Source organism: Girardinichthys multiradiatus, chromosome 7 (assembly GCF_021462225.1).
Source record: "Girardinichthys multiradiatus isolate DD_20200921_A chromosome 7, DD_fGirMul_XY1, whole genome shotgun sequence".
Lineage (NCBI taxonomy): Eukaryota > Metazoa > Chordata > Actinopteri > Cyprinodontiformes > Goodeidae > Girardinichthys > Girardinichthys multiradiatus.
Genome location: NC_061800.1, coordinates 32,783,758 through 32,808,881, shown reverse-complemented (window position 1 = coordinate 32,808,881; position 25,124 = coordinate 32,783,758). Strand labels below are relative to the sequence as shown.

At 40.1% G+C, this 25,124-nt stretch overlaps 1 protein-coding gene across 1 annotated transcript in view; it reads right to left on the bottom strand.

The window, feature by feature from the left end:
• The window catches only part of LOC124871474 (receptor tyrosine-protein kinase erbB-4-like), a 473,669-nt gene that overhangs the window by 161,343 nt on the left and 287,202 nt on the right, over positions 1–25,124 (bottom strand). Inside the window, exon 3 of the mRNA XM_047370794.1 lies at positions 23,429–23,615. Coding sequence (XP_047226750.1) covers positions 23,429–23,615 — 187 coding nt within the window. The remainder of the gene's footprint in view (positions 1–23,428; positions 23,616–25,124) is intronic.

Genomic DNA, 25,124 nt, shown 5'->3' with positions numbered 1-25,124 from the left:
ACATCTACACACGATTATCGTGGTGGAGGGGTTTGAGTGTCCCAATGATCCTAGGAGCTATGTTGTCAGGGGCTTTTTGTCAGGGGGTGAATGAGAAGGTAACCTCCCTCCGCCTATGGGTTGGGGGACGGGTTCTGACTGTTGTTTGTGCTTATGCGCCAATCAGCAGTTCAGACTACCCGCCCTTTTTGGAGTCCTTGGAGGGGGTGTGGTAGAGCGCCCCCCCAGGGGACTCCCCTGTTGGGCTGGGAGACTCGCGTTGGTAATGACAATGAGACCTGGAGGGGTGGGGTTGGAAGGAATGGCCCTCCCGTTGTGAACCCGAGTGGTGTTTTGTTATTGGACTTCTATGCTCATCATGGATTGTCCATAACTAACACCATGTTCAAGCAGAAGGGTGTCCATATGTGCTCTTGGCACCGGGACACCCCAGGTCGCAGTTTGGTGATCGACTTTGTTGTCGTGTCATCTGATCTGCGCGCACATGTCTTGGACACTCGGGTGAAGAGGGGAGAAACTGACCACTACCTGGTGGTGAGCTGGCTCCAATGGTGGGGGAGGATGCCGGTCAGACCTGGCAGACCCAAACTAATTTTGAGGGTCTGCTGGGAACGCCTGAAAGAGTCTCCTGTGAGGCGGAGTTTCAACATCCACCTCGGGGAGAGCTTCAAACACGTTCCAGGTGAAGGTTGGGAACAGGGAGTCCGAGTGGGCCATGTTCCGCACCTCCATTGCTGCAAGACACTGGTAAGGTCTATTCGAGGGTTCTGGAGAGGAGGTGTCCGTTGGATAGTCGAACCTCAGATACAGAAAGAGGAGTGTGGTTTTTGTCCTGGCGGTGGAACACTGGACCAGCTCTACCCCCTCCACAGGGTCCTCGGGGGTGTATGGGAGTTCGCCCAACCAGTCTACATGTGCTTTGTGGACTTGGAGAAGGCGTTCGACTGTGTCCCCCGGGGAATCCTGTGGGGGGTACTCCAGGAGTATGGGGTACCAGGCCCTTTGATACGGGCTGTTAGGTCCCTGTATGACTGGTGTCAGAGCTTGGTCTGCATTGCCGGCAGTAAGTCGGACTCATTTCCGGTGAGGGTTGGACTCCGCCAAGGTTGCCCTTTGTCACCGATTCTGTTCATAACTTTTATGGACAGAATTTCTAGGTGCAGCCAAGGTGTTGAGTGGATCCGTTTTGGTGGGCATAGGATTGCGTCTCTGCTTTTTGGGGATGATGTCGTCATATTGGCTTCATCAGTACATGATCTACAGCTCTCACTGGAGCAGTTTGAAACCAAGTGTGAAGCGGCCGGAATGGTAATCAGTGCCTCCAAGTCCGAGGCCATAGTCTTGAGCCGGAAAAGGGTAGAGTGCCTTCTCCGGGTTGGGGGGGAGGTCCTGCCTCAAGTTGAGGAGTTCAAGTGTTTTGGGGTCTTGTTCACGAATGCGTGAAAAATGGAACGGGAGATTGATAGACAGACTGGTGCTGCATCAGCAGTGATGCTGGCGCTGTACCGGTCTGTCGTGGTGAAGAAAGAGCTGAGTCAAAAAGTGAAGCTCTCAATTTACCGGTCGATCTACGTTCCTACCCTCATCTATGGTCATGAGCCTTGGGTCATGACCGAAAGAACGAGATCACGGATACAAGCGGCCGAAATGAGTTTCCTCCACAGGGTGGCTCGGGCATCCGGTTAGGATACCTCCTGGACGCCTCCCTGGTGAGGTGTTCCGGGCACGTCCCACTGGGAGGAGGCCCAGAGGAAGACCCAGGACACGCTGAAGGGACTATGTTTCTCAGCTGGCCTGGGAACGCCTTGGGATTACCCCGGACGAGCTTGCCCAAGTGGCTGGGGAGAGGGAAGTCTGGGTCTCTCTGCTTAGGCAGCTGACCCGACTCCAGAAAAGCAGAAGACAATGGATGGACTTAAAAAAAGGACACAAATAAGTCTGTCTAATATTTAAAGGCAACGTGTTCCAAAGTTTTCAAATAGTTTTTGGGATAATTAAAAGCAGCTGGTCGGCTGACCTAAGGACCCGCGAAGGAAGATAAAACTGGAGTAAATCAGAGAGGTACAGTGTCTAAGCATCTAGACGAGTTGAAGTTGGCATCATTTGCAACATTTTGATGATAGGGTAAGAATTTTCTATATACAAGATTCATCCATCTCTACCTGCTTCTCTAGTCCCAGTACCAGTCCCACCACAGGATTGCAATGGGACTGGTACCTACAGTATCTCCAGTGGTCTGGGGGTGAAAGTTCAGGACAGGTTGCCAGTCCAGCAAAGGGCAAGACAGAGACACAGAAGACAAACAATGATGCATGGACACACACCTAAGTGTGGTTACAAGAGTAATTTTGCTGACCATGTCTATCCTTTTATTATCACAGAATACCCATCCTCTAATGCTTACTTCCAGCAGGATAGTGCACCATGTTACAAAGCTCAAATCATTTAAACTGGTAAACTGGTAAATATGTCAATGGGTTCATACTTGGTTCATACACAAACGAATCCACAGTCACCACATCTTTATTCAATAGATTGTCTTTGGGATGTGGTGAAGCAGCATACAGCAGACAAATCTGCATTAAAGCAGTTCTGAAGACAAAAGGGGATCAAAACCAGTTCTGTCAAGGTGTAGTTAATAGAGGCTGGGAGGTGTACTTGTATTTTTAACTTTTATTGAGATATTTCCTAATTTTTGTTCTGCTTTGCTGACATTAGCTATGTTTAATGGAACCAATGCAAGATAAATGGATTAAGGTCATAACAAGCTAATCATAGCTTTGATTAGATTTGTCCAAATTTTGCCTTGAACTGTACATCCAAACAGTAAGCCCAAGACTGGTGTGGTATATGGGACACTCAGTATATGTTTTTGGACATCAAGATGAACAAAAAACCTTTTTTATGTCCCATTACCCACCACTGCTCCCTTCAATAGCAGTTCTACTTACTCAAGGCTTCAGCCCAAGGGGCAAAATACGCATCTTAATTATTAAACTACCAAGGGAGAAAGAGGAGGAGTTGTAGGGTTGAAGGGCAATATGTGTGTGTGTGTGTGTGTGTGTGTGTGTGTGTGTATGTGTGTGTGTGTGTGTGTGTGTGCAGTGGGGGACACTATTATTCAATCCCCTGCTGATGTTATAAGTTTAGTCATTTACAAACAAAAAAAATAAGCTTTAATTTTCTGATGGTTTAATTTTAATGCTGCACAATAAAAATCACAACAAAAATCATCAGGCCAAAGTTTAATGTGAACTTCAACATGAATTATTTAAATATTTCCTCATTTTAAAAATTATTATTGTCAAACCATTTATTGTGTAGTGTTTTTTGCAGCTCAATATCAAATACAAAATTTGTCTACAAAATGACAATCAACAAAACATTGATGGTCAATTTAAAATCACTGTTTCACCCAACATGTTTTATCACAGGAAAGAACCAGAGAAAATCCAACCAGCCAATGGGGACATTTCAAAACCCGCAAAGTAATGTATGCAAGGTTAGGTAGAGACCTATGAAAATGGTGAAAAAAAATTCCAAGACCGTATTTAATTATGGAAACATTATGTAGGTCAATAACTTGTAGAACTGCCATTTGGAACAGCCTAAAGTAATAATTTTCTGTGTAACATCCACATTTGCTCACATTGATGTGGAGAATTTTTGACTGGCATTTGAGTTTTGGAGATAATTGTTTATTTACGTTGAGTTCTAGAGTCTATCGCAACACCTTGATTATGATCAGTGTCCTAATTTTAGTCTAATTTCATGCAAGGTAATCTGTCATCCAAGTGGTCTTACATTCAACTCTAGAATACCTTGGTATACATATATGTATATTTTTCATTCGGTGATAGAAACTTGTCTAGTTTCTGTGACTGCAAAACAAACATATGTCATCACTCTTCCACCACCATGTTTGACATTTGCCATAGGATCCTGGTACTAAATGTACTGTTTTTAATTTTTACCTGATAAGGAACTGAGCATTATGGGCAAAAGTCTCAAATGTATGGGCAACAGTCTCTACTATTTCTCATCTGTCAAGAATAAATTGTTCCAGAGGTCTTATAGTTCACTCAGACACAACTTTGCAAGACATGCTGCCATTTTTTAGATGTGATTTCTCTATGCAACAACTCCAAACAAGCCAATCTTGTTCAGTTTTCATTAGTTCCACTGTCATAAACATGACAATTTTACATGCAAAATAAAGCTTGTAGAGTCTGTGATTGTGCTTCTAAGCTTCTAACATTTTAATTCAAGTGCATTTCTTTCAGCATTGCCCAGTCTTACCTTAGGGTGAATTTGCTTAAACATCCACTGCTGGGAAGATGTACAATAGTGTGAAGTGTTCTCAAATTTTGCTTAGGCTTTTTTACTGTATAATGATGAACTTTTACAATTAACAAGAATTCCAATTAGATTAGAATGGCATCATAACCCACCCCAGATTAAGCGGAAGCAAGGTAGTTGCTGATGTATTTTAACGTTGACATTGTGGTAAAAAATACCCCTACGCTCCACACAAGGAGCATTTGATCAGCAAGAGCTGGATGCTGCTTCACCGCCTAAATCCAGTGGAAGCAGGAAAGATCTCCATTTTTTGTATTTTGTATTGCATGACAGTGTTTTTTTTCTATGGCTTTATCTGCTGTGATATGGAATATTGATAACCACACCATAAAGAAGTTGTTGATATCAGCATGTCAAGTTTTAAATCTTTTATCATATCTGTTTAGGCCATGCAAGTAAACTGATATAGAGTGACAGATTTTGCAAAGGTTTTTGAGACCCCCTGAGCTGCCAGTCAACTCCCACTTTATTTACTTTCCTCCTCATTTTGTTCTCCCTCTGAGATGAACACTGAGTGTCTCTGACATCAAAGGCCTGTTTCAAACACCATGTTGCCCTCTGAATCAAAGTAAAAACTTTATGTGAAGGCCTCATGTCCATGCGGTGACATACTAGAGCAGTCGGTGACAGAAACTGAACATGACAAACACAGTGTGACCAAATGCCAGCGTATCTGTGACATGCTTTTCAACAAAATATTATGATGAAAATTCATAATGAACCTTTAACACTTACAATTATAACAGTATGACACCTTTCATGGGTGGTTCCATGTATAAACAACAAACAGAGGTCAAGAACTAGTGTTTAAGCAGTTTTAATGAGTACTGCCTCAGCAATGCTCTTTCCACCGAGATATATTTTTTATGTCAGATAAAAAAACTTGAACCCTACATCCTCAAAGACATTCAAAAAATCTCAAAATGACATTTGATAAAATAGTCATAATTCTTCAATGACTAAATACTTTACTTAATTAGATGGTTTTTAAAAGTGAATACATTTCTATAAAACTAATGAGATTATTGTGTTTATTTTAATCATTGTTTTTTACAATGAGTAACCGTACATTAGGATATGTAAGGTTTGATTTATACCTGTTGCTAATACCGATACCAGGAAAAACACTTAAGACCATTGTTCATTTTTGTGCTAGAGGTATGTAAATTGTAAATTAATTGGAAAACAAGATACCTAAAATTGTTTATAAGGATTTGATATATGCAAATGTTTTAATTTTCTGTTAAGTTTGGATCATAATTTTTTGGTGATCACCTAATGTCAGATTCTGATTAGTTTCTGGTTGACTTTGTCAACTAAAATCTGGGTGTTCAATAGCACCATAAAAATGTTTTAAGACACAAAAATAACACAGTTTGTTAACAATGAAATATGTAGCATATATAACATGTTTTTTAACATTAATAATTATATTCTAAGCAATGGCCATTATTCATTTACAACCAAACAAAAGAGAAATGGGAAGGCTGGCCCACCTCTAGTGACTTTATAGATAAAGTACAGGCATGTTTTAACCCAAAATGCACCAGAAACAAACCCAAATAGTTTGTGTTAAAGTAAGACTACTTTTTCTTTGTCTACAGGGTTCATTGTTTAAAAGATATTTTCTATCTGCTGAGCCTGCTGTGCCATTTAGAGGGAAGTGAACATACAGTAAGAGGTATATATTGTCACTGAAAGTACATTGCACTGTTCTAATATATCTTATCTTAATTATATCTTCTGCCTAAATTTATGAACTTTGTAATGATGTTATTTATTTTTACTCATTTTTATTTATTTTTTATTATTTAAATATCAGAATTTGCACATAATTCTATATTTGTTCTCTGTCTGATCACATCAGAAAAAAAATGGAGAATTGAAAGCACATGTGGGCTGCACAGTGGTGCAGTTGGTAGCACTGTTTCCCTGCAGCAAAAAGGTCCTGGGTTCGTTCCCGGCCTGGGGTCTTCTGGATTGAGTTTGCATGTTCTGTGTTTATAATAAAACAGCACAATATATATAGATGTGATTCAATTACAATCAAATTAAAACTGATGTGAATTGAAAAACAGGTGAAACGCTTTACACTGTACTGCACTTTGAAGTTGTAAGTGCACATTATGGTGATGTACTATGGGTAGAATATGCATCTCAATTTGATAGGATATTTACTTGAAGGAATAACTGATATCCTTCCTTGAATATTGAGATGGCACCATTTAAAACATTAAAGGTACAAAAATTCAAATTAGAAAAATTATAAAAACAACAATTTATAGTTACACTTGTAAACCAATACATTACTTACTTTACCTTTTTTCCCACCAAAGAAAAAAAGAGAGTTTTATTGGGAAATATTCATTGTTCATAGTCTGCAAGGGTTTAAAGTTGAATTACCTTTGTAATTTCAGTTTTGATCTGAATGTAGTTGGAGTGAATTATGACCTCTGAGGTCACCATACTTTAGAAATGTTTTACAATAGTAATTTAACTACAATCTTGACTTTTCTCATGTACATCTATTCATGCACAGTACTTGTGTGCACATAATAATGTGCACACAAGTACCGTGACAGATCAAAACCCCCTTGTGAGCTACATATATTAATTAGATTAAAATTCTTTGTATGTTTCGAAGAGGGATTTTGGGTCGGACCAAATTGCAGACAAGAGCTTGGCAGCCGCATCTTAGTTTATTCTCAAAAAGGTCAAAAACGTAACAAAAACACTGCAGGTATGAATCAGAGACAAAATCCAAAACTTACAAAACACTGCAGGTACTTTGGCAAAACATAGCATAAGCAAAGCATAAACAAAGCATAGTCATGGTAGGGAAAGGGGTAGTGACGAACACAGAGAACCAGCGACGAACAGAAACACCAAACCAACTAATATACTGGGGAAAGACAAAGGCAGGTAATCAAGGGAACTGAGAACAGGTGCGACAAGGAGGCAGGGAAGCAGCAGGAACAGGTGAAACAAATACAAAGGCTGAGGAAGAGTGAAAGGACTAAATAAACAACAGAAAACACAAACTAAGCAAGAGAATAAATCAGAGGAGGAAATAAAGAACTAGAATAACTATAAACTAAAGTAAACAGAGAAACTAGAGGGGAACATAGAAACAATAACCTAACAAATAAATAAAGAGTCCATAAGGAGAATCTAAGTTACAAAATAAACAAACCAAATGAAAACAATAACTAAAGCAGGACTACAATACATACTAGGAAATGATAGAGGGAGGAAAATGAACTAATAAACATGAAGCCCAATCCAAAATGGAAACAACTAAACAAAAGTTAGTACAAAGCCACAAGCAAAGTCCAAAAGGTCACTCCGTGACAGTATGTTGTCTTGATAAAATGAACTTCACTTGTCATGAGGTCTGCTAAGTTACAAAATATATATTTTTTAAAATACATATCAGAAACAGAGCTGATGTACTCTGTTTTTCAGCTGGCAGTGTCTGATATGAATGAAAACACCAAATGTTACAGGGGTAAACTAAACAGGAGGTCTACTTAACACTAGAACTCCCAGAATTCTAACTCTACTAGAACTCCCAAGCCCGTCAATTTGACAGCGAGCATTCTGGATGCGAGGCGGTGATGACGTAATCACATTACATTGATCAGAATGCTACAGGTTTTCTTGCACGCTATAAAATTATGGTTTTGACAAGAATTAATAATAGTATTTGATCAAAACCTATTAAGTTTTATTATTATTTATAAATAGTACTGAAAAATAATACAGAGTAGTGGGTACATTTAAAAAAAAAGCTTTACTAATCTGACCAAAAGCTGGAGAGCTCCATGTTGTGCCCCCCTTTCACTCCGCGGACATAAACTAGTGCTAAAAATGCCTTCAGCTCATCCACTCATGTCCGAGGACGAATCATCTCCTAAAACTCTGCGGGCCTCAGCCACAGCACATCCCTGAACGGCGTCCTCCAAGCAGAGGAATGCGGTCTGGGCATCTTGGATCTGGCGCTCTGTCAACGCGTTCTGGCTCTACTTTCTTCCTCCCCTACCACTGTCCACACAGTCCAATCCTTTCCTATCTCCTCCTCCTTCCCAGGTGTGCACTCGTCTTGCAATGAAAACGCTGTAAAGCACAGAATAGATTGTTGTTACTGGGCTACTATATCTATGACTAACTTATTGTTTATTTCTTTTTCCATTATTAGTACCTTGTTTTTTAGTTTCTCTCCCGCCAGTGAGCTGGTTTGCTAGGTTTATAGCTGGGCACTGGGCACCAGGCTCGTCTCCCTGTCTCTGAACCTGTGCTGATTGTGGCACTGCTGCTATAGTTTATAGATTATTAGTTTACTAATCTATAAACTATAGCCTAAAATGATAAAATCGTTACATAGGCTAGGCTTTTACTTCCTTGAAATAATGCGCCACAACCTCCTGCTAATGGGACGACTCGTGTTTTTTAGCCAGGGGAGGCTCACTCTTTGACCCGCTGTCACTGGAACTGAATGCTGACCAAGAGCCATCAGAGTCCCTCTCGACCCCAGAATCACAATCATGTAATTTTTTAAGCATTTCCAATGCTTCTTGAGCAGAAAATATCCTTCTAGAAGCCATTTGTAGGACGCCAACAATTTCCTTCTCAGACTGCATTCTAGAGTGGCGGTTGCTAGGCAACGCTCGCGCGTATACTTAGCCGCGGGAAAAGAATATCAATGTAAATAATAGGGCCGTCAAAATAGCGGCTGTGGTAGTTAGAGGTAGAAATACTTAGATCTTTTATTTACTTTGTTATTTTTTTTAAATAGAGACATAAGAACACACAAGACACAGGTTTAGAAAAAGTCAGGATGCCAGGAAGATAAGAGTTTTAATATGTTATGACATGTCAAATTTTCAAAACCGTCAAATTGACGGCCCTGGGAGTTCTAGTGTTAAAGGGGTCTGTGTGTAGGTATTGACAATATTGCTGTGAATCATAATGTCATCGTATGTCTCATCTCTAAAAATTTTGGCTGAGTTTCAGAATATCCATTCAATTCCGAAAATATGAATTCAAGTAGTGTATTGGATATTGCATAAATAAGAACCCTGGTATAAAACTTGAACTGAAATAAAATTAATCATATAGCATGCTGTCCCCAAGCAAGGATGAGACTTTACTGATAGTTTTATGAGATTTAATTCCTTTAAAGCCATATTCCATTCACCATAGCAGTTAAATTCCCATATCACCACCGTAAGAGCGGAAACACATATTAGACGCGGGTAACTGATAATTTTACATAATTTCAATTGACATGTCCTAAATTTATGCAAAATAAACAAATCCACAAACAAAATGCTCAATACTTTCAATCAACACAACTTTTGCTTCTTTGGAGGGGCTGCCAATACAAGATCGTTTGTTTTATTGCTCCCTGGAAAACTTACTGACAAACTTAGAGAGAACAAGCTTCTTGCTATACACTGCGCTAAACAGGAAGTGCGAGCTCAAAAAATGAAAGTATGTCACTTAAACCTGATGTCAAGGACTTCACTATAAAAACATCAAAATAAAACGAGCAAAATAAACACATTCCAAGTTACTGCAATGCAATACACTTATGGTCATTTATAAATAAGGAGCATCAATTTATCCTTATAATGTAATGTTTCGTCGTTTCGTTTCGGTTTCGTCGTCTTCCTCTTTATCACGGACCGGGTTGCGGGGGCAGCAGACTCAGCAGAGACGCCCAAACATCTCTCTCCCAAGACACCTCCTCCAGCTCCTCTTGGGGGAGCCCAAGGCTTTCCCAGGCCAGCCGAGAGACATAGACCCTCCAGCGTGTCCTTGGCCGTCCCTTGGGCCTCCTCCCGGTGGGACGTGCCTGGAACACCTCCCGAGGAAGGCATCCAGGAGGCATCTGATATAGATGCCCGAGCCACCTCAACTGGCTGCTCTCGATGTGGAGGAGCAGCGGCTCTACTCCGAGCCCCTTCCGGATGGTCGAGCTCCTCACCCTATCTGTAAGGGCCACCCTACGGAGGAAACTCATTTCAGCCGCTTGTATCCAGGATCTCGTATCTCGTTCTTTCAGTCATGACCCAAAGTTCATGGCCATAGGTGAAGGTAGGAATGTAGACCGACCGATGAATCGAGAGCTTCACTTTTCAGTTCAGCTCTCTCTGCACCACAACAGACCGGCACAGTGCCCCCATTACAGCAGCAGCTGCACCGATCCGTCTGTCGATCTCCCGCTCCATTCTTCCCTCACTCGTGAACAAGACCCCGAGATACTTGAACTCCTCCACTTGAGGCAGGAACTCCACTCCAACCTGAAGAGGACAAGCCCCATTTTCCGGTCGAGAACCATGACCTCGGACTTGGAGGAGCTGTTCTTCATCCCAGCCACTTCACACTCGGCTGCGAACCGTCCCAGCGCATGCTGTAGGTCTTGGCTGGAGGGGGCCAGCAGGACCACGTCATCTGCAAAAAGAAGAGACAAAATCCACTGGTCCCCAAACTAGACCCCCTCCGGCCCTTGGCTGTGCCTAGAAATCCTGTCCATAAAAGTTATGAACAGGTCCGTTGACAAAGGGCAGCCCTGCCGGAGTCCAACATGCACCGGGAACAGGTCAGACTTAGTGCAATGCGGACCAAACTCCTGCTCCGCTTGTACAGAGACCGGATGGCCCCTAATAAAGGGCCCCCAATTCCATACTCCTGGAGCACCCCCCACAGGGCACCACGAGGGACACAGTCAAATGCCTTCTCCAGGTCCACAAAACACATGTGGACCAGTTGGGCAAACTCCCATGAACCCTCGAGTACCCTGTAGAGGGTATAGAGTTGGTCCAGTGTTCCACACTGCTCCTCCTGAAGCCAAGATTCAACTATCGGCCGGACTGTCCTCTCCAATACCCTGGCGTAGGCCTTACCAGGGAGGCTGAGGAGTGTGTTCCCCCTGTAGTTGGAACACACCCTCGGTCACCCTTCTTATGAAGGGTGACCACTTCCCCAGTCTGCCAGTCCAGAGGCACTGTCCTCGACCGTCACACAATGTTGAAGAGGCGTGTCAACCATGACAGCCCTACAACATCCAGAGACTTGAGGTACTCAGGGCGGATCTCATCCACCCCCGAAGCTCTGCCACCGTGGAGCATTTTAACCACCTTGGTGACTTCAGCCTGAGTCATGAAAGAGTCTAACGTCGAGTCCCCAGTCTCTGTTTCTACCAGGGAATGCGTGATGGCAGGATGGAGGAGATCCTCGAAGTACTCCTTCCACCGCCCGATAATGTCTTCAGGTGAGGTCAGCAGCCTCCCACCCCCACTATAAACAGTGTTGGCGAAGCACTGCTTCCCCCTCCTGAGGCGCCGGACGGTTTGCCAGGTTTGCTTTGAGGCCAACCGGTAGTCCTTCTCCATGGCCTCACCGAACTCCTCCCAGGCCCAGGCTTTTGCCTTTGCCACAACCCGGGCCATGGCACGCTTGGCCTCACGGTACCTGTCAGCCGCCTCAGGAGTCCCACAAGCCAACCACAGCCGATAAGACTCCTTCTTCAGCTTGACAGCGTGACTTACTGTCGGTGTCCACCACTGGGTTCAGGGATTGCCGCTGTGACAGGCACCGCAGACCTTACGGCCGCAGCTTTGGGCAGCAGCATCGACAGTAGATGCGGAGAACATGGTCCACTCGGACTCTATATCTCCAACATCCCCCGGAATCTGGTCAAAGCTCTCCGGGAGGTGGGAGTTGAATACATCCGTGGCCGAGGGCTCTGTCAGACATTCCCAGCAGACCCTCACTATGCGCTTGGGCCTGCCAAGTCTGTCCGGCTTTCTCCTCTTCCAGCGGATCCAACTCAGCACCAGGTGGTGATCAGTGGACAGCTCAGCCCCTCTCTTCACCCGAGTCCAAAACATGCGACCGAAGTTTGCTTACAAAAGGGATCATAGTAATAATAACAAGCCAGCTGTACTTATGGAGCCTGATTTCATAGTGACTAAGAATTACATGGAACAAAACAAAAAAGAAATCTGATGAGATTTCAACAAATAAAATACATCAAGTCTTAAAACATTTTATATATACACATCAGGAGCCCATCAGTCTAATCTCAGTAATTGAGGGAGGGAAATGCTGGAGAGAGACTGAGGACTGTTTTGATTATTAATTGACATTGAAATTCCTTCCATGTCTCCTCTAACTTTTAATGAGGTTAAAGTCCACTCTTACCTCCAGCAGTCCACCGAGGTTTATTTTCTAACAGAATTAACTTTTTTTTAGGCAGCAGTATGAGCTGGTAAAACGTTTAAGTGAATTGATTGTCATTGTGGGTGAGGTTGTTGTGGGACCAATGTGCAGGAAAGAGCAAGGGAGCAGCATGGTGAGTAGATAAATGAATTTAATTAACAAAATGGGTAAACTTACAGACATAGGCAGGACATGGAAAAAATACAGGCATGTCTCAGGACATGGAGGGGTGAGTAGTAAGGGTAGTATGCAGGGTAGAAATCAGGGGAACCAGTGGAGAACAATGACAAAGAGGAAGCATATGTACTAAGGGAGAGTGGAGAATGGACAAATGAACACAGAGAGTTAAACAGAAGGTAATCAGGGTCAGTTGGTGAGAGAAAGACTTAGGGTAATTGAGGGTGAGTGACTAATGCAGGTAGTGCAGGCAGGTAACAGAAAAACATCTAAGTGAACCGAAAAAAAGAAAACAATGAGACTGCCAAAAGAACATAAACAGGGAGGAACCAGATCTATAAGGAAATAGATCTATAAGGAAATACAAACTTAAAACATAAAACAGGAATCCAGGGAAGTAACAACAACCTAAGAACTGAAATGAATCTAAGAAATCTAAATGAACTGAAATAAAGCAAGGACATGGAAGTGCAGAGAACGTAAACAGAACACAAACTCAAATCCCCAAACACAGGCAGATTATGACAGTGATGGACTGAAGGCATAGGGAGAAAATCATTTTTTTTTCTAATCAGTGTCCTAGGCTTGGTTTTAATGCGTCATACACATAAGCAATGTAAATGATTCACTCGAAAGAAAGAGCTTATGAATAGATCTTGCTTGGGCTTGTTTCCTGAGCATGTTCTGACTTTAAACACTAAATCTAGCACTGAAACATTAAAACATACCTGCCTGACTAAAAGCAGAACTGAAGCAAAAAAGTGAAATTATGTCTATGTGACAACATTTTGTAAATCACAAGCACTTTGGCCATACGCTTTACAACACAGTGTGGGATGACATGATCTGTGTGGCTGCTCTCTCATATCTGTGTGTTTCAACACACAGATATGAGGCATGATATGACCACTTAACACATACCCTTGCTGCAACCTCTATGTAGCTCTGTCAAAAGCCTAGAATTTTTGTCTCTTATGCATCATTTATGTGGTGACCTATTACTCACTAAGCTGACTGAATGAATTCCAAAGAATGATACACTCCAGGTATTTTATACACAAATTTGAGTATACCCAAACATCGCAAATATATCCCATGTTGTGTCATATTTGCTTTAGGTCAGTAGTTTCATTCATTGTGTCAGCAAGTGGTATTACACAGCAATCAATTAACAGCTGGTACTCTTGATGTCTGTTCCATACTTCAATTTAACATGTCCCTCCTCACGATCCACATTAGGGACTCACAAATGTGACAATATGAATGTCGTCCTTCAAAAAAGGACTCCCACTTGCCCCCTTCCTGGAGCGGTGAAATATTGAGTGTGACACAGGAGTAATTGCATGGGAAGTAATCAATTAGACACACAATTGAAGGAGACCTGAGGTCTGTGGGCTGCCAGGCAAGAAGCTCAACTGAATTCTGGTGACATGTACCAAACCAATCTGGCCTGCCTCCTCTGGCAGAATTGCTCTTTCATTTTTTAGTGGTTAGTGGATAAATGGAAGACATAGGGAGCAGAGGAAGGTACTAATTTTATGCCCCCTCATTAAGCAGTTCCTTGTGTGGGAGAAACTCACCAGCTTAAATCAATACTTTCACCGTATGCCCAAACAAGCCCTTTCTATGACTTCCTTTTTTTTACTGCTGTCACAACAGTAAACTGGAAAAAAAATCAGCATATGATCCCACAACCGCAAAGGCACTTAAAGAAGTCTCAATATCAGTAAGAGTCTTGTAAACAGTGAAGAGCCATGCAAACATGACATTGTTTGGTTGTGAAAGCCATCAATGAGACAAATTAAAACATCCATCTGAAATATGGCGAAGAGAAAGGGGGATAAAGAGGTGGAAGACAGACAAAAAAGGAAAAAAGATGGAAGAGATAAAGAGAGAGCAGATGGACCATGAAGAAGTGGATAACGCCTTGGCGTAAAACACAGGCTTGTGCACATGCATGCGATGAGAGAAGATCATTCAGCAGATGGGGCCTCAGATTGAATGCTTCATTTTAGACAGACGCGGTGCAGGCGTGGTGTGGTTCGAAGAAAAAAAAAAGAATCAACAACACTAAACAAATGTGGAAAAAATAGACGCAGGGTGCAATGGGGAAATGGTCGTGGGGCATTAGAAGTAAAATGTGTTAAATCAGAAAGCTCATCTGTGTTGTGCTCCTTATTGCGGCTGTTAATACTTTGCCACGGAAACAGGCTGTAAATACAATGTGAAAGCATAGAGGCTGTGCAAGGTTCATGTAAATACTGACAGAAAAGATAAAAATGTCTGCCTGAGCAAGAAAGATGACATTGTGGATCAGCATGCATCAAAATAAAGATTAAGAACTTTTATGTCAACAGGCAGCACAATTTAACCTTTATCTTGCTCATATACACAGGTAAAGAGGGGATATAAGAAGAAAGTACTTTTGCACATTGTGTTCTTGTTCATATTTGTCACATTACAACCACAGGCCTTACTGTATTTTAATGATATGTTATATGTGATAAGCAATGACAATGTAGAGCGATATTGTAGAGTGGAAGGAAAATTACGCATGCATTTCAACCTCATTTGTTTTACAAATAAAAATCCGAAAATTGTGGCCTGCATATGTAAACAGCCCTATTACTCGAATACCTTAAAATACAATATACTGCAACAAATTGCCTTCAGAAGTCAACAAATTAATAAATATAATTCACCTGTATTTAATTAAATCTCAGTATAAATACAGCTGTCTTCTGAAGGTCTCATAGGATTGTTAAAGAACATTAGTGGACAAATTGCATAATTAAGTCAAGAAACAAATACATCAGGTCAGGGTTAAAGTTGTGAGGAAATTTAAAGCCGTATTACACTAGGTATGTTACTTCTGCAAACGTACCAGGATATGATAAACAACCTAAAAATGACAGGTCAAGCAAGAAGAGCATCCAAGCCAAGAGGACAATGGTATCTATAAAGTAGCAGCAGAAATCCACAGCTAAGTTAAGATGATAAATCAACAGGACATCTATGAGTCATGCACTCCATAAATCATCCCTTTATGGACGAGTGTAAAGAAGACACCTAAGTTCAATGAAAGCCATAAGCGAGGCTAAGTTAAACTGTCTGACCCATATGCAAAATACAATATGTGGAGGAAAAATAACTCCATACATTGCCCTAACCAGACCATTCTTCAGAGTTCATGGAAAGATGGATGAAGCTAAACACCAGAATATGCTGGAAGAAAGCCTGTTACTTGCTACTGGAACTTTATACAGCAGGACAGATACCTGGAACATACAGACAGAGCTACTATGTATTGGTTTCAATGTTGAGTCCTCACAGGCCAGTGTTGTGCAACTTTTACTCGCTGAGAATATATTTGAGCCATTTATTTCAGTTTACATGCCCCAGCGACCAGTAAAAAGTTCAAGGAAAGTGCCCTGAAGCACTGGACTTTAAGATACCCAGTTTAGTTAAAAACATATTCATATTCATTTTCTTTTCATATTCTTGAATGCTCCAGTCAATGGCAGGATCAAAAAACAATTGTTAATTTTTGGCAACACTTAAAAAGGTGCTGGTCACAGCTGTTATTATCCAATCTGACTGACCTTGAGCTATTTTGCAAACCAGCATAAGCTAAAATTTCTGCCTCTAGATTTGTAAAGGTGTTACTCATACCACAAAAGCCATGCAAATGTAACTGCTGTAAAATATGGTACTACAAAGTATTTAACCAGGGAGGCTGAATGAAAATACACACCCGACATGTCCTTTGTATTTGTAAAGGACTCAGAAAAGCATGTGTTTTCCATTTGACAATGATATACTACTGTATGTTGGACTATTATATGAATTCCAATAAAATCAATTGAAAGTTATGATTATAATGTGAAAGGATACGAGTATGAATACATGTGTAAGGAAACATAAAGGCTGTTCTTGTAAAATAAATTAAATAAACCTTTTTGTTCAAACTTTCTCTGGATTTCAGAATGTAATGTCAAACAAACAACTAAACTCCCCATATAAAGACCTGCTTCCCCATTTGGGAAGAGGGTCTTTTATATTTATTATTCTATACACCTCTGTGCACACAAACACAATCCCTAAACTTTTCCCAGCTTTGCTGTGACTTATATTTCATATTCATGAGGATGACTTAGCTAAGCTTGATTGAAAGGTGCATCAGAGGGAGTCCTATCCCTGCTCAGCCAAAGACCTCCCTCCATCCCATTCTGCAGTCCCTTTAAACCCAATAAGTCCATTCACAGTGAGCGGAGTGCACCCAAAAAATCAATAAGTGGAATGCTACAAAATTGTACCGACAAATTGATTTAATCCCAAGGCAGTTTTTACCGAAGTAGAATTACATATGGGGTTCAACAGCTGAAGGGGCATTTTGCTGTGCCTTCTTACAATTACCTTCTTATGGTCTCAAAAAGTTTTGTCCTCTTTTTTTATGTTGCCTATAGATAATATTGATCACTTTACACTTCTCCTGGGAGTTATAGCTAAGGGAACAATGGACTAATGTGACAGCAACAACAAAGGCCTTGTAATAAATGAGACGTCTAGCCTTCAACTCACTAAAGCACTAAAGGAAGGAGTTTGATGTACTGCAGAGGACTCAGAAGTATTTTGTTCTTCAGTAGCACAATGCACTGTGATGACAGGTGCAAACACTGTAGCACACAAATTTTGTCTCAACCCTCACGAACAACTGGCCTACCGGCTCCATGTTCCATGTATGCTAAAAATAGCGATAAAGACCTCCTAGCACACATTTTGTTTATATAAAGTCATACAATTTGGTTACAAAGTGGAACAAACATTTCAACAAACCTTGTGTTATATGAGATTCTTGCCACTAGCTTCAGCAATTTAGATATGGATTTAACATTTATATCTAGCTTTTAGGCTTTTTAAAAAGGTAGGCTACAACTATAGCTTTTGAGCCCACTCTGTGGGGATCTTTAACTGATGTACATTTGAATGGAAAAGCTTGTTGCTGCCAGTCTCTCAGGAATAAGTGAAACAGCCTGGGATAGGCTACATCTAGGTGGTGTTAATGCTATTTATGATCTTTTTTTATTGCTTTGCAATGGAACTGACAGGACAGGGATATGCTTTGTGGCAAATTCCATTCCAGATGTTGTTGGTGTTTTTTCACCTGCTTTCTCTAAAACTATGAGATAGTTACGTTTTGGGAGACAGACCACAATGAAACCCGTCAAACTTACACACATTCCAAAGCATAAAGAAACATCACTCCATAGCTCATAGCCATTGAATTCTCATACCCTTTTCCTCCCCTTTCACTTCCATACATCTCTGGGCTTGTCCTTGTAAACGTCCACCCAAACATTGATAGAGTACCTCCCCCCAAACTTCTCCATCTAACATTTTTACAAAAAAGTGTGATCTGTATTACCATCACAGTTTACTCTGATAATACCATCTCAAAATGTAAAAGGTTATTGTAGCCCAGCTTTCTTTCTTATGCTTTTGGCCTTTAAGCATTAAAAATAAAGTATACTTTATTTGGGTAACTACTCATACTTTTCAGGTTGGAGTATGCAACTTTGACTCGACTCTTGACTTGAACTGCCAAATGAGAACCAAAAAACCTAAGATTTCAGACTTGTTTTACACTCACACTCCAAAAACGTGTGACTCAAATAGGGATCATGGCGCAGGAATCGAGTCTCATGAACAGTCTTTGCCTCAGTTTAACAGAGTTAATAAGTATAGATCATGTGAGTAAACAATTGTTGTCCTCTCTGAGGTACTGCAGTGTATACAAATGACTGGCTGTCATAACAACATTACACACAGCACATAAGGGTTCCTTGCCAGTATAAGGAGTTAAAAGCAGATTCCAAATTTGCTTGCATTGGTACCATTGATCAAATTTTTACAGAAGGTGCAGGCTGCAGCTGTAAAATGTTATAACCATCACTGCTCCCAAAAAACTTGATAAGTGTTTACATCCCTGCTGTGTTTGCTGTTTTTCCATTCTTTTTAAACGATATATTGTTTTTTATGCATAATTGTACATGCACATTTTTTACATTTTCAAAATTTTCCTACTCAGTTTAACATTTTATTTAATCTGAGTATGCTATTTTTTAATAACTGTACAGTATTTCTTACTTATGTTGTAATTTCTCCATAGCTGTAAAGTCTCTTGTTCTTATTTGTTTCTTTATGTATTTATATTTTTTTACATTTGTGTGTACAGTATCTGCATGCTTCCATTTGCCTTTCACTTTGCAGCGGATACACCTAAATTTCCCCACTTTGCAGGGTATTTGTATTTATATTCTTTCTTATTCTCTAATTATTAATCTAGCATAATTATAAAGACAATTCTGGGTCAAACCATTACCTGTTATGTTTATTCAGAAATTAAATATTATTTATTTTAAAATAAGAGCAGAAAAGCTTGTAAATCCTATATAATGCACTATTAGCGACCTGGACAGTTTGAACATGGAGATTAACAGGTTTAAAGTATACCAGCAACAGTCCTTCAAAGTAAAAGCATATCCTGCTTGATTAATTCATTAAAAAGTTGTTAAATATGTTAAATTGAGCTTAGTAATACTAATTTGAATTCATAGCCTACAGCAACTCTGTATTTTAGTTATAGTATATAGCATGTTTCCAATGTTTGAATATTAATTTCAGTCATTCGAATTTTGTGATTTCACTTGGACCTGGATCCAAATAATTGGCAAGGACTTGGAAATATGACTCGGAAACATCTCTTGCCAGCAGAGGCTGGCATCAACACCCCTATTCAACAATGACTGCAACAGTAGAAAAAGGCGTACAAAAGGTGCATAGAAGATTGAACATGTTCTGTGTGATGTTATTCATCAGAGACCAGATAAAGAGTGGTTGTATATGTACATTATTTGGAGTGTTGATCCATAAAAGTTGGACAAAGTAAAAACTTGTGACATTTAGAAATTAATATTAGAATTATTGAGTTTGAATCTTTTTCCCACATTTTCCAAGGGTACTCTGCAGGCTTTCTGGAGTGGTTTTGAATTTGTGATTATTATACTGGTGTATTTACAGCTCTATAATAGCCATTACAAATCATCATCTTGAAGATAGATTTTCTTGACTGCAAGTATTTGCATGCTGTAGAAAGCATGCTTTCAAAGTAACATTCCTTGTTTGGATCTCAAAAAAGAAAAAGTTTTTCAAAAGCCACAGTGTTAAATTTAAATCCTAGTCAACACACGACTGAATGGTTTGTGATATATACTGGATTAGATAGGTGAAGAGTTAGAATTCTTAATCATGTTTAAAGCAAAACATGGACTTACTAAATCAGTCTGCTTTTGTGGAGTAGAAAAATCTTTTCTTAAAATAAACTTGTTGTTTTACCTATAAACCATTTCTTGAGTAAGACAGATATTGATGAAGTAGAGCAGTTGCACACCGATGCTTCTGTACATAAATTCCCTGCTCTTAATGGCTTAAGGCAATGGATGGATGGCAGATCAAACAGCCTCTTCTCACAGAGTCCAGCCCTGACTCCCAGAGTATAGGCTTAAACTTGGCATCCAACTTAAAAGGGCTGGCCTGGCAAAAAGTTGCTGTTTGTGACAGACAAATGCTATTCCATAAGAATGGTACAAAATCTAAGAAAAGATACAGTGTTGGGGTGCAGCACAGAGGCAGATATTATTATTTCCTGTGAAGAATGATCAAGCTGTGTTGTTTCCCTTGACTCTGGGGAATCACAGAGAAAGAACCAGTGAATATAAAGAATGAGAGACAACTAAATAATTTAAAAGATAAGGTTCAAAGGAGGTTCAGAATGCCATGCCTCCATCTAACAAAGCTAAACAAACATCGGTAAAGACAACATTTACTGTAATCTAACAGCGATGATGTGCTTTATTTTGTGTGCAATGCATTGCTGCTCCTTTTCGTGTGGAAGCTATTTTCTTCCTAAACCAGTACCGTTTGATGCCAAAATCCTGGCAGAATTCATGCTATTCCTCTTCACTGTATTACAAACAGTTTAAATAAATATGACTTTCAAGCAAAATAAAACTTTGATAGGCTACATGACTTAAAGCTTAACAATGTAAGGCTGCAATGATTAGTTCAGTTTTAAATTTGGCAATTTCAGAACAAAAAGGTCAGTTTCTGGACACCTTTGCTTGTTGCCATTGAACACAGTTTCCTATTCTGTACATTTACATTTACCTACAAAGCTCTTGAGGATTTGGCTTTAGGATAAATATGCCGTACCTTTGATCCTGTATTACGACTTGAACTTTTTCTGTTATTCCACTCCTAGCCCTGCGATGAAAAAGCTCTTCATGTTGTTTACAAAGTCAAAAAGTTCATTTTATTTTGGCCTCAAGGTCAGGGCTTCCAAAGAACACCAAGCAGCATAAGGATCTTTTGTTCGCAAAATAGCCACCCACACAATACTTTCCTATTTAGTGGACTATTTCATCAGGCAATCACAAATAACGTCTTCTCAACTTCCAATCAAACAGCCTATGATTGATTGACTATTAGAATGGTTATCATGGAAAACATACATGTGTGTGAGCAGTGGAGAAAATGACTTAACAAATAAAAGTCTTACTGGTTAGGTTCATCAAGAAAGGACAGATGTGTATCCATTGGTGCAACATCTAGTAAATCATTTTTGGTTTTTAAAAACTAGCATTTTTGATATTGCTACCAGTATATTAATGGGTTGCTATGTTCTAGTGCAAAATAATGCTTTAGAAAAAAGCTGAAGCATGGAGACTTAGACAAATAATGTATTACAGACCACTTTAATAGCACTGACACTAGGGCCATGTGGGAAGGCTCTCACAGACTACAAAAGCTAACCCTCCCCCAACCACTCTGAGGTCTCACTACACATAGAGCCCAACAACTTCTTTGTCAGGTTTGATAACATAAAGAAGGTGACAATTTCCACAATCCCAGCAGCAGGAGAGGAGCAATTTCTATCACTAAGCACACGTAAAGTCCAACAGTTGCTGCCCATGGAGAACGATGTTGTTTCAGGGCGAATTCTTAAGGTCTGTGCTGAACAACTTGCAGACGTTTTCACAAATATTTTCAACCTACCTCTGTCTCTGACAACAGTGCCTAAGTGTCTGAAATCCTCCATAATGGTACTAGTACCAAAGAAAAACAACAAAACCCCTTTGAAAGTCTTCTGACCTGTGGTGCTTACACCAACAATAATAAAGTACTTCAAGGAACTGGTCCTCTCTCACATTAAAAAATCTTTGTCACACTAGACCCACACCAGTTTGCATACAAGAACAATAGATCTAAAGAGGACACCATAGCTCTTCACTCTACACTGACTTACCTGGAGGGGCAGGGAACTTATGTGAGGATGCTATTTGTGAACTACAGCTCAGCATTTGACAACGTCATCCCCTCCAAATTTAACTCAAAATTCCACCAACTGGGACTGAGTTCATCCCTCTGCAAATTGGAGTCAGGATTTCCTGACGGAGCGCCCTCAGGTAATGAGACTCAACTAGCACATTTCCTCAACCATAACTTTCACTACCAGGGGCGTGTACTTAGCCCTATCCTGTATTCCCTCTTCAATAATGACTGCATCCCCACCTTCAACTCCAACATCATAGTGAAGTTTGGGGTCAACACCACATTCATCAGGCTTATCAACAACAAATCAGTATACTGAGCAGATATACAAAATCTGGTCAGCTGGTTGTCTGATAATAACCTGTCTCTCAACACAGAGAAGATTTTAAAAAACTCCGAGTTGCAGATGACACACTGATCTTCATCAGTGGAGAGAGAGTTGAAAGGATGTCCAACATCAACATGTTCCTGGGAGTGCACATTTCCGAGAACCTCACATGAACCATCAACATTACTGCTCAGGTGAAGAAGGTGGAACAGCAACTGTTCTTCCTGAGGATGCTGAAAAAGACCCGACTGCCACAGGAGGTGCTGATAACTTTGTACCGCTGCTCTATTGAGAGCATTTAAACATACTGCATCACCATATTGTTTCTCAACTGACAGAACGACCATTCAGAGACCCTTCAGAGAGTTGTTGGAACTTAACTCCCATAGCTGGAGGATGTCCACAACACAGGGTGCCTCAAGAAAGCTAACAGCATCTGCAAGGAACCCTACTCATTCATGCTACACCTTATTTGAACAGCAGCCATCTGGCAGGATCCTGAAAACTACCCGCCCCGAACCATGGCTGTTTTAAACAAACACTGTACAATGCACTCATGACATGTAGCAAACTGACCTGAGCCTGCTATAAGCGTGTATGATGTCTACATTGCAAATATGTTCACTTTTGTCCATTTCATTTCTACACCAAAAAATTGCATAATTCTGCTCCCCATTCACCCAGTTTTAATGAGCAAAAATGTGTTGTTTTCTTTTGCTGTTATGCAGGATGTTATTACTGCTAAATTGTTTTAAGGCTGCTAAAACTGTTCCATATTGTTCTACTGTTTATAAAACAGTAAATGTTAAATTGTTGTTAAGTTACAGAGCTGCTTAAACAAATTTTATTGTACAGTACATTTGCACAAAGCAATCACAATGACAGTTTTCTAATTCTATTCTAAATGCATCACAAGAAATGTGTAACAACATCAGCTAAGCCACTTACCTGTAAGGTTTTTAAGACCCAACTGTCGAAGGCCGAAGTTTCCATCTCGTCTGTAATTCAGAAAGATTGCAAGCGAGTAGCGATCCTCATAAAGCTTGGTTCCTCGAATGATCCTTAAGTTCTCCAAAGGCAGGTAGTCGAACTGGTTCAGAGCCACCAACACATAGCCGGTCACTTCTCGTATAGACTGTAAACAGAGTCATGGAAGGGGATGTTAATGTTTTTTTTTGGCTCTGTGTGAAAACATTGTATGAACAAAAGCAACAAAGTCAAACCCATTGTGAACCCATACTTCAAAGTGACAAACAACAAAGGGAAATAAAACTATACAGTAGACTATGGTTTCTGTGTAGTGTATTGACCAAATTAATTCCAAAGTTTAATATACATTAAGAGTACTATGTACAGTAATTCAATTCAGTTCAGTGTATATATTCATATATATATATATATATATATATATATATATATATATATATATATATATATATATATATATACATATATATATATATGTGTTTATGTGTGTGTCAATTCACAGCACAAGTCGTCTCAAGGCTGTATTAAAACAAAAACTAAAACAAGATGATTTAATCAAATCTTATAAAAAATAAGAATTCTACACTACATATGGGGTCGAGTAGTCCTGAAACATTATACTCAATACCAGAATAATGGACTGTAAAGAAGCAAGATCTGATTACCTTTAATAATGTTCACAAATTAAAAAGAAATGAATGCATAAAACACACTAGAAACACACTAAAACTAGAAATGAAAGGTGCAAACCATGAAGCCATAATAAAAAGAAAAAGTTGACATCAGATCACTGGTAGAGCAAGTGTTCAAGGTCATTTTCCATATTTTCAATCATGCCAGAGAGTTGAGTTACAGCGTGGAAGGCAGGAGATTTTGCTTCAGGGTTTGTGGCCTCGCTGCAGAACTTGGCTCAGGGTTCAGTGCTCATGGCCGCGACTCGGCCTGGGGTGACTGAGCCACAAGGACAACCATTGCTTCACACTTTAAATGTCATTTAGGGAGGGTATAACGACTGTTGAGACATTGGCAAGGAGCCACCCCTTCGGAGCTGCTGTAGCGTGAATCAAAGTGACAGCATGTGTCATTTTTCTCCCATCCTCCCATCCATGGTGGCTGTCATTAGCAGACAAGGAGTCAAGAAACTCTTCCCATGCTAGCCCAACTTATTCTGATAATCAACAAGTGTGTATGTGAAGTGCTGCTGGAACTCATGTATTGAGCCAAAAAGAAGTCAGAATGAAATCCCTAATAGTTTATTTAGTCATGGTAACTGACAGCTGTCAAAGGATGTGATCATCAGTCAGTAGCAAACAAACCACAATAACAGCTCAGGTTTAATTAACTATGGACCATATGTGAAATACATCTGTTAGTCCAGATCATATATATGTTTTTTTTTTTTTATGTTATGGGACATTTGAAATTTTTTTTGGCGCATTTTAGGTTCATCACATGTCTGCCCATGTAGCATGTATCAGTTTAAAGCAGCTAAGAAAGTTAGGTGGCTCATATCATTTAGGCTAGGATCAAATGAAAATTTTGTATGTATATATTAATCACAAATAATCCACCTAGCAGGGTCTGTGTTGCTGCTTGTGAAGTCTTGATTGAACTTAAAGCGCTTTGAGTGTTTCGTTACTGAAAAGCGCTATATAAA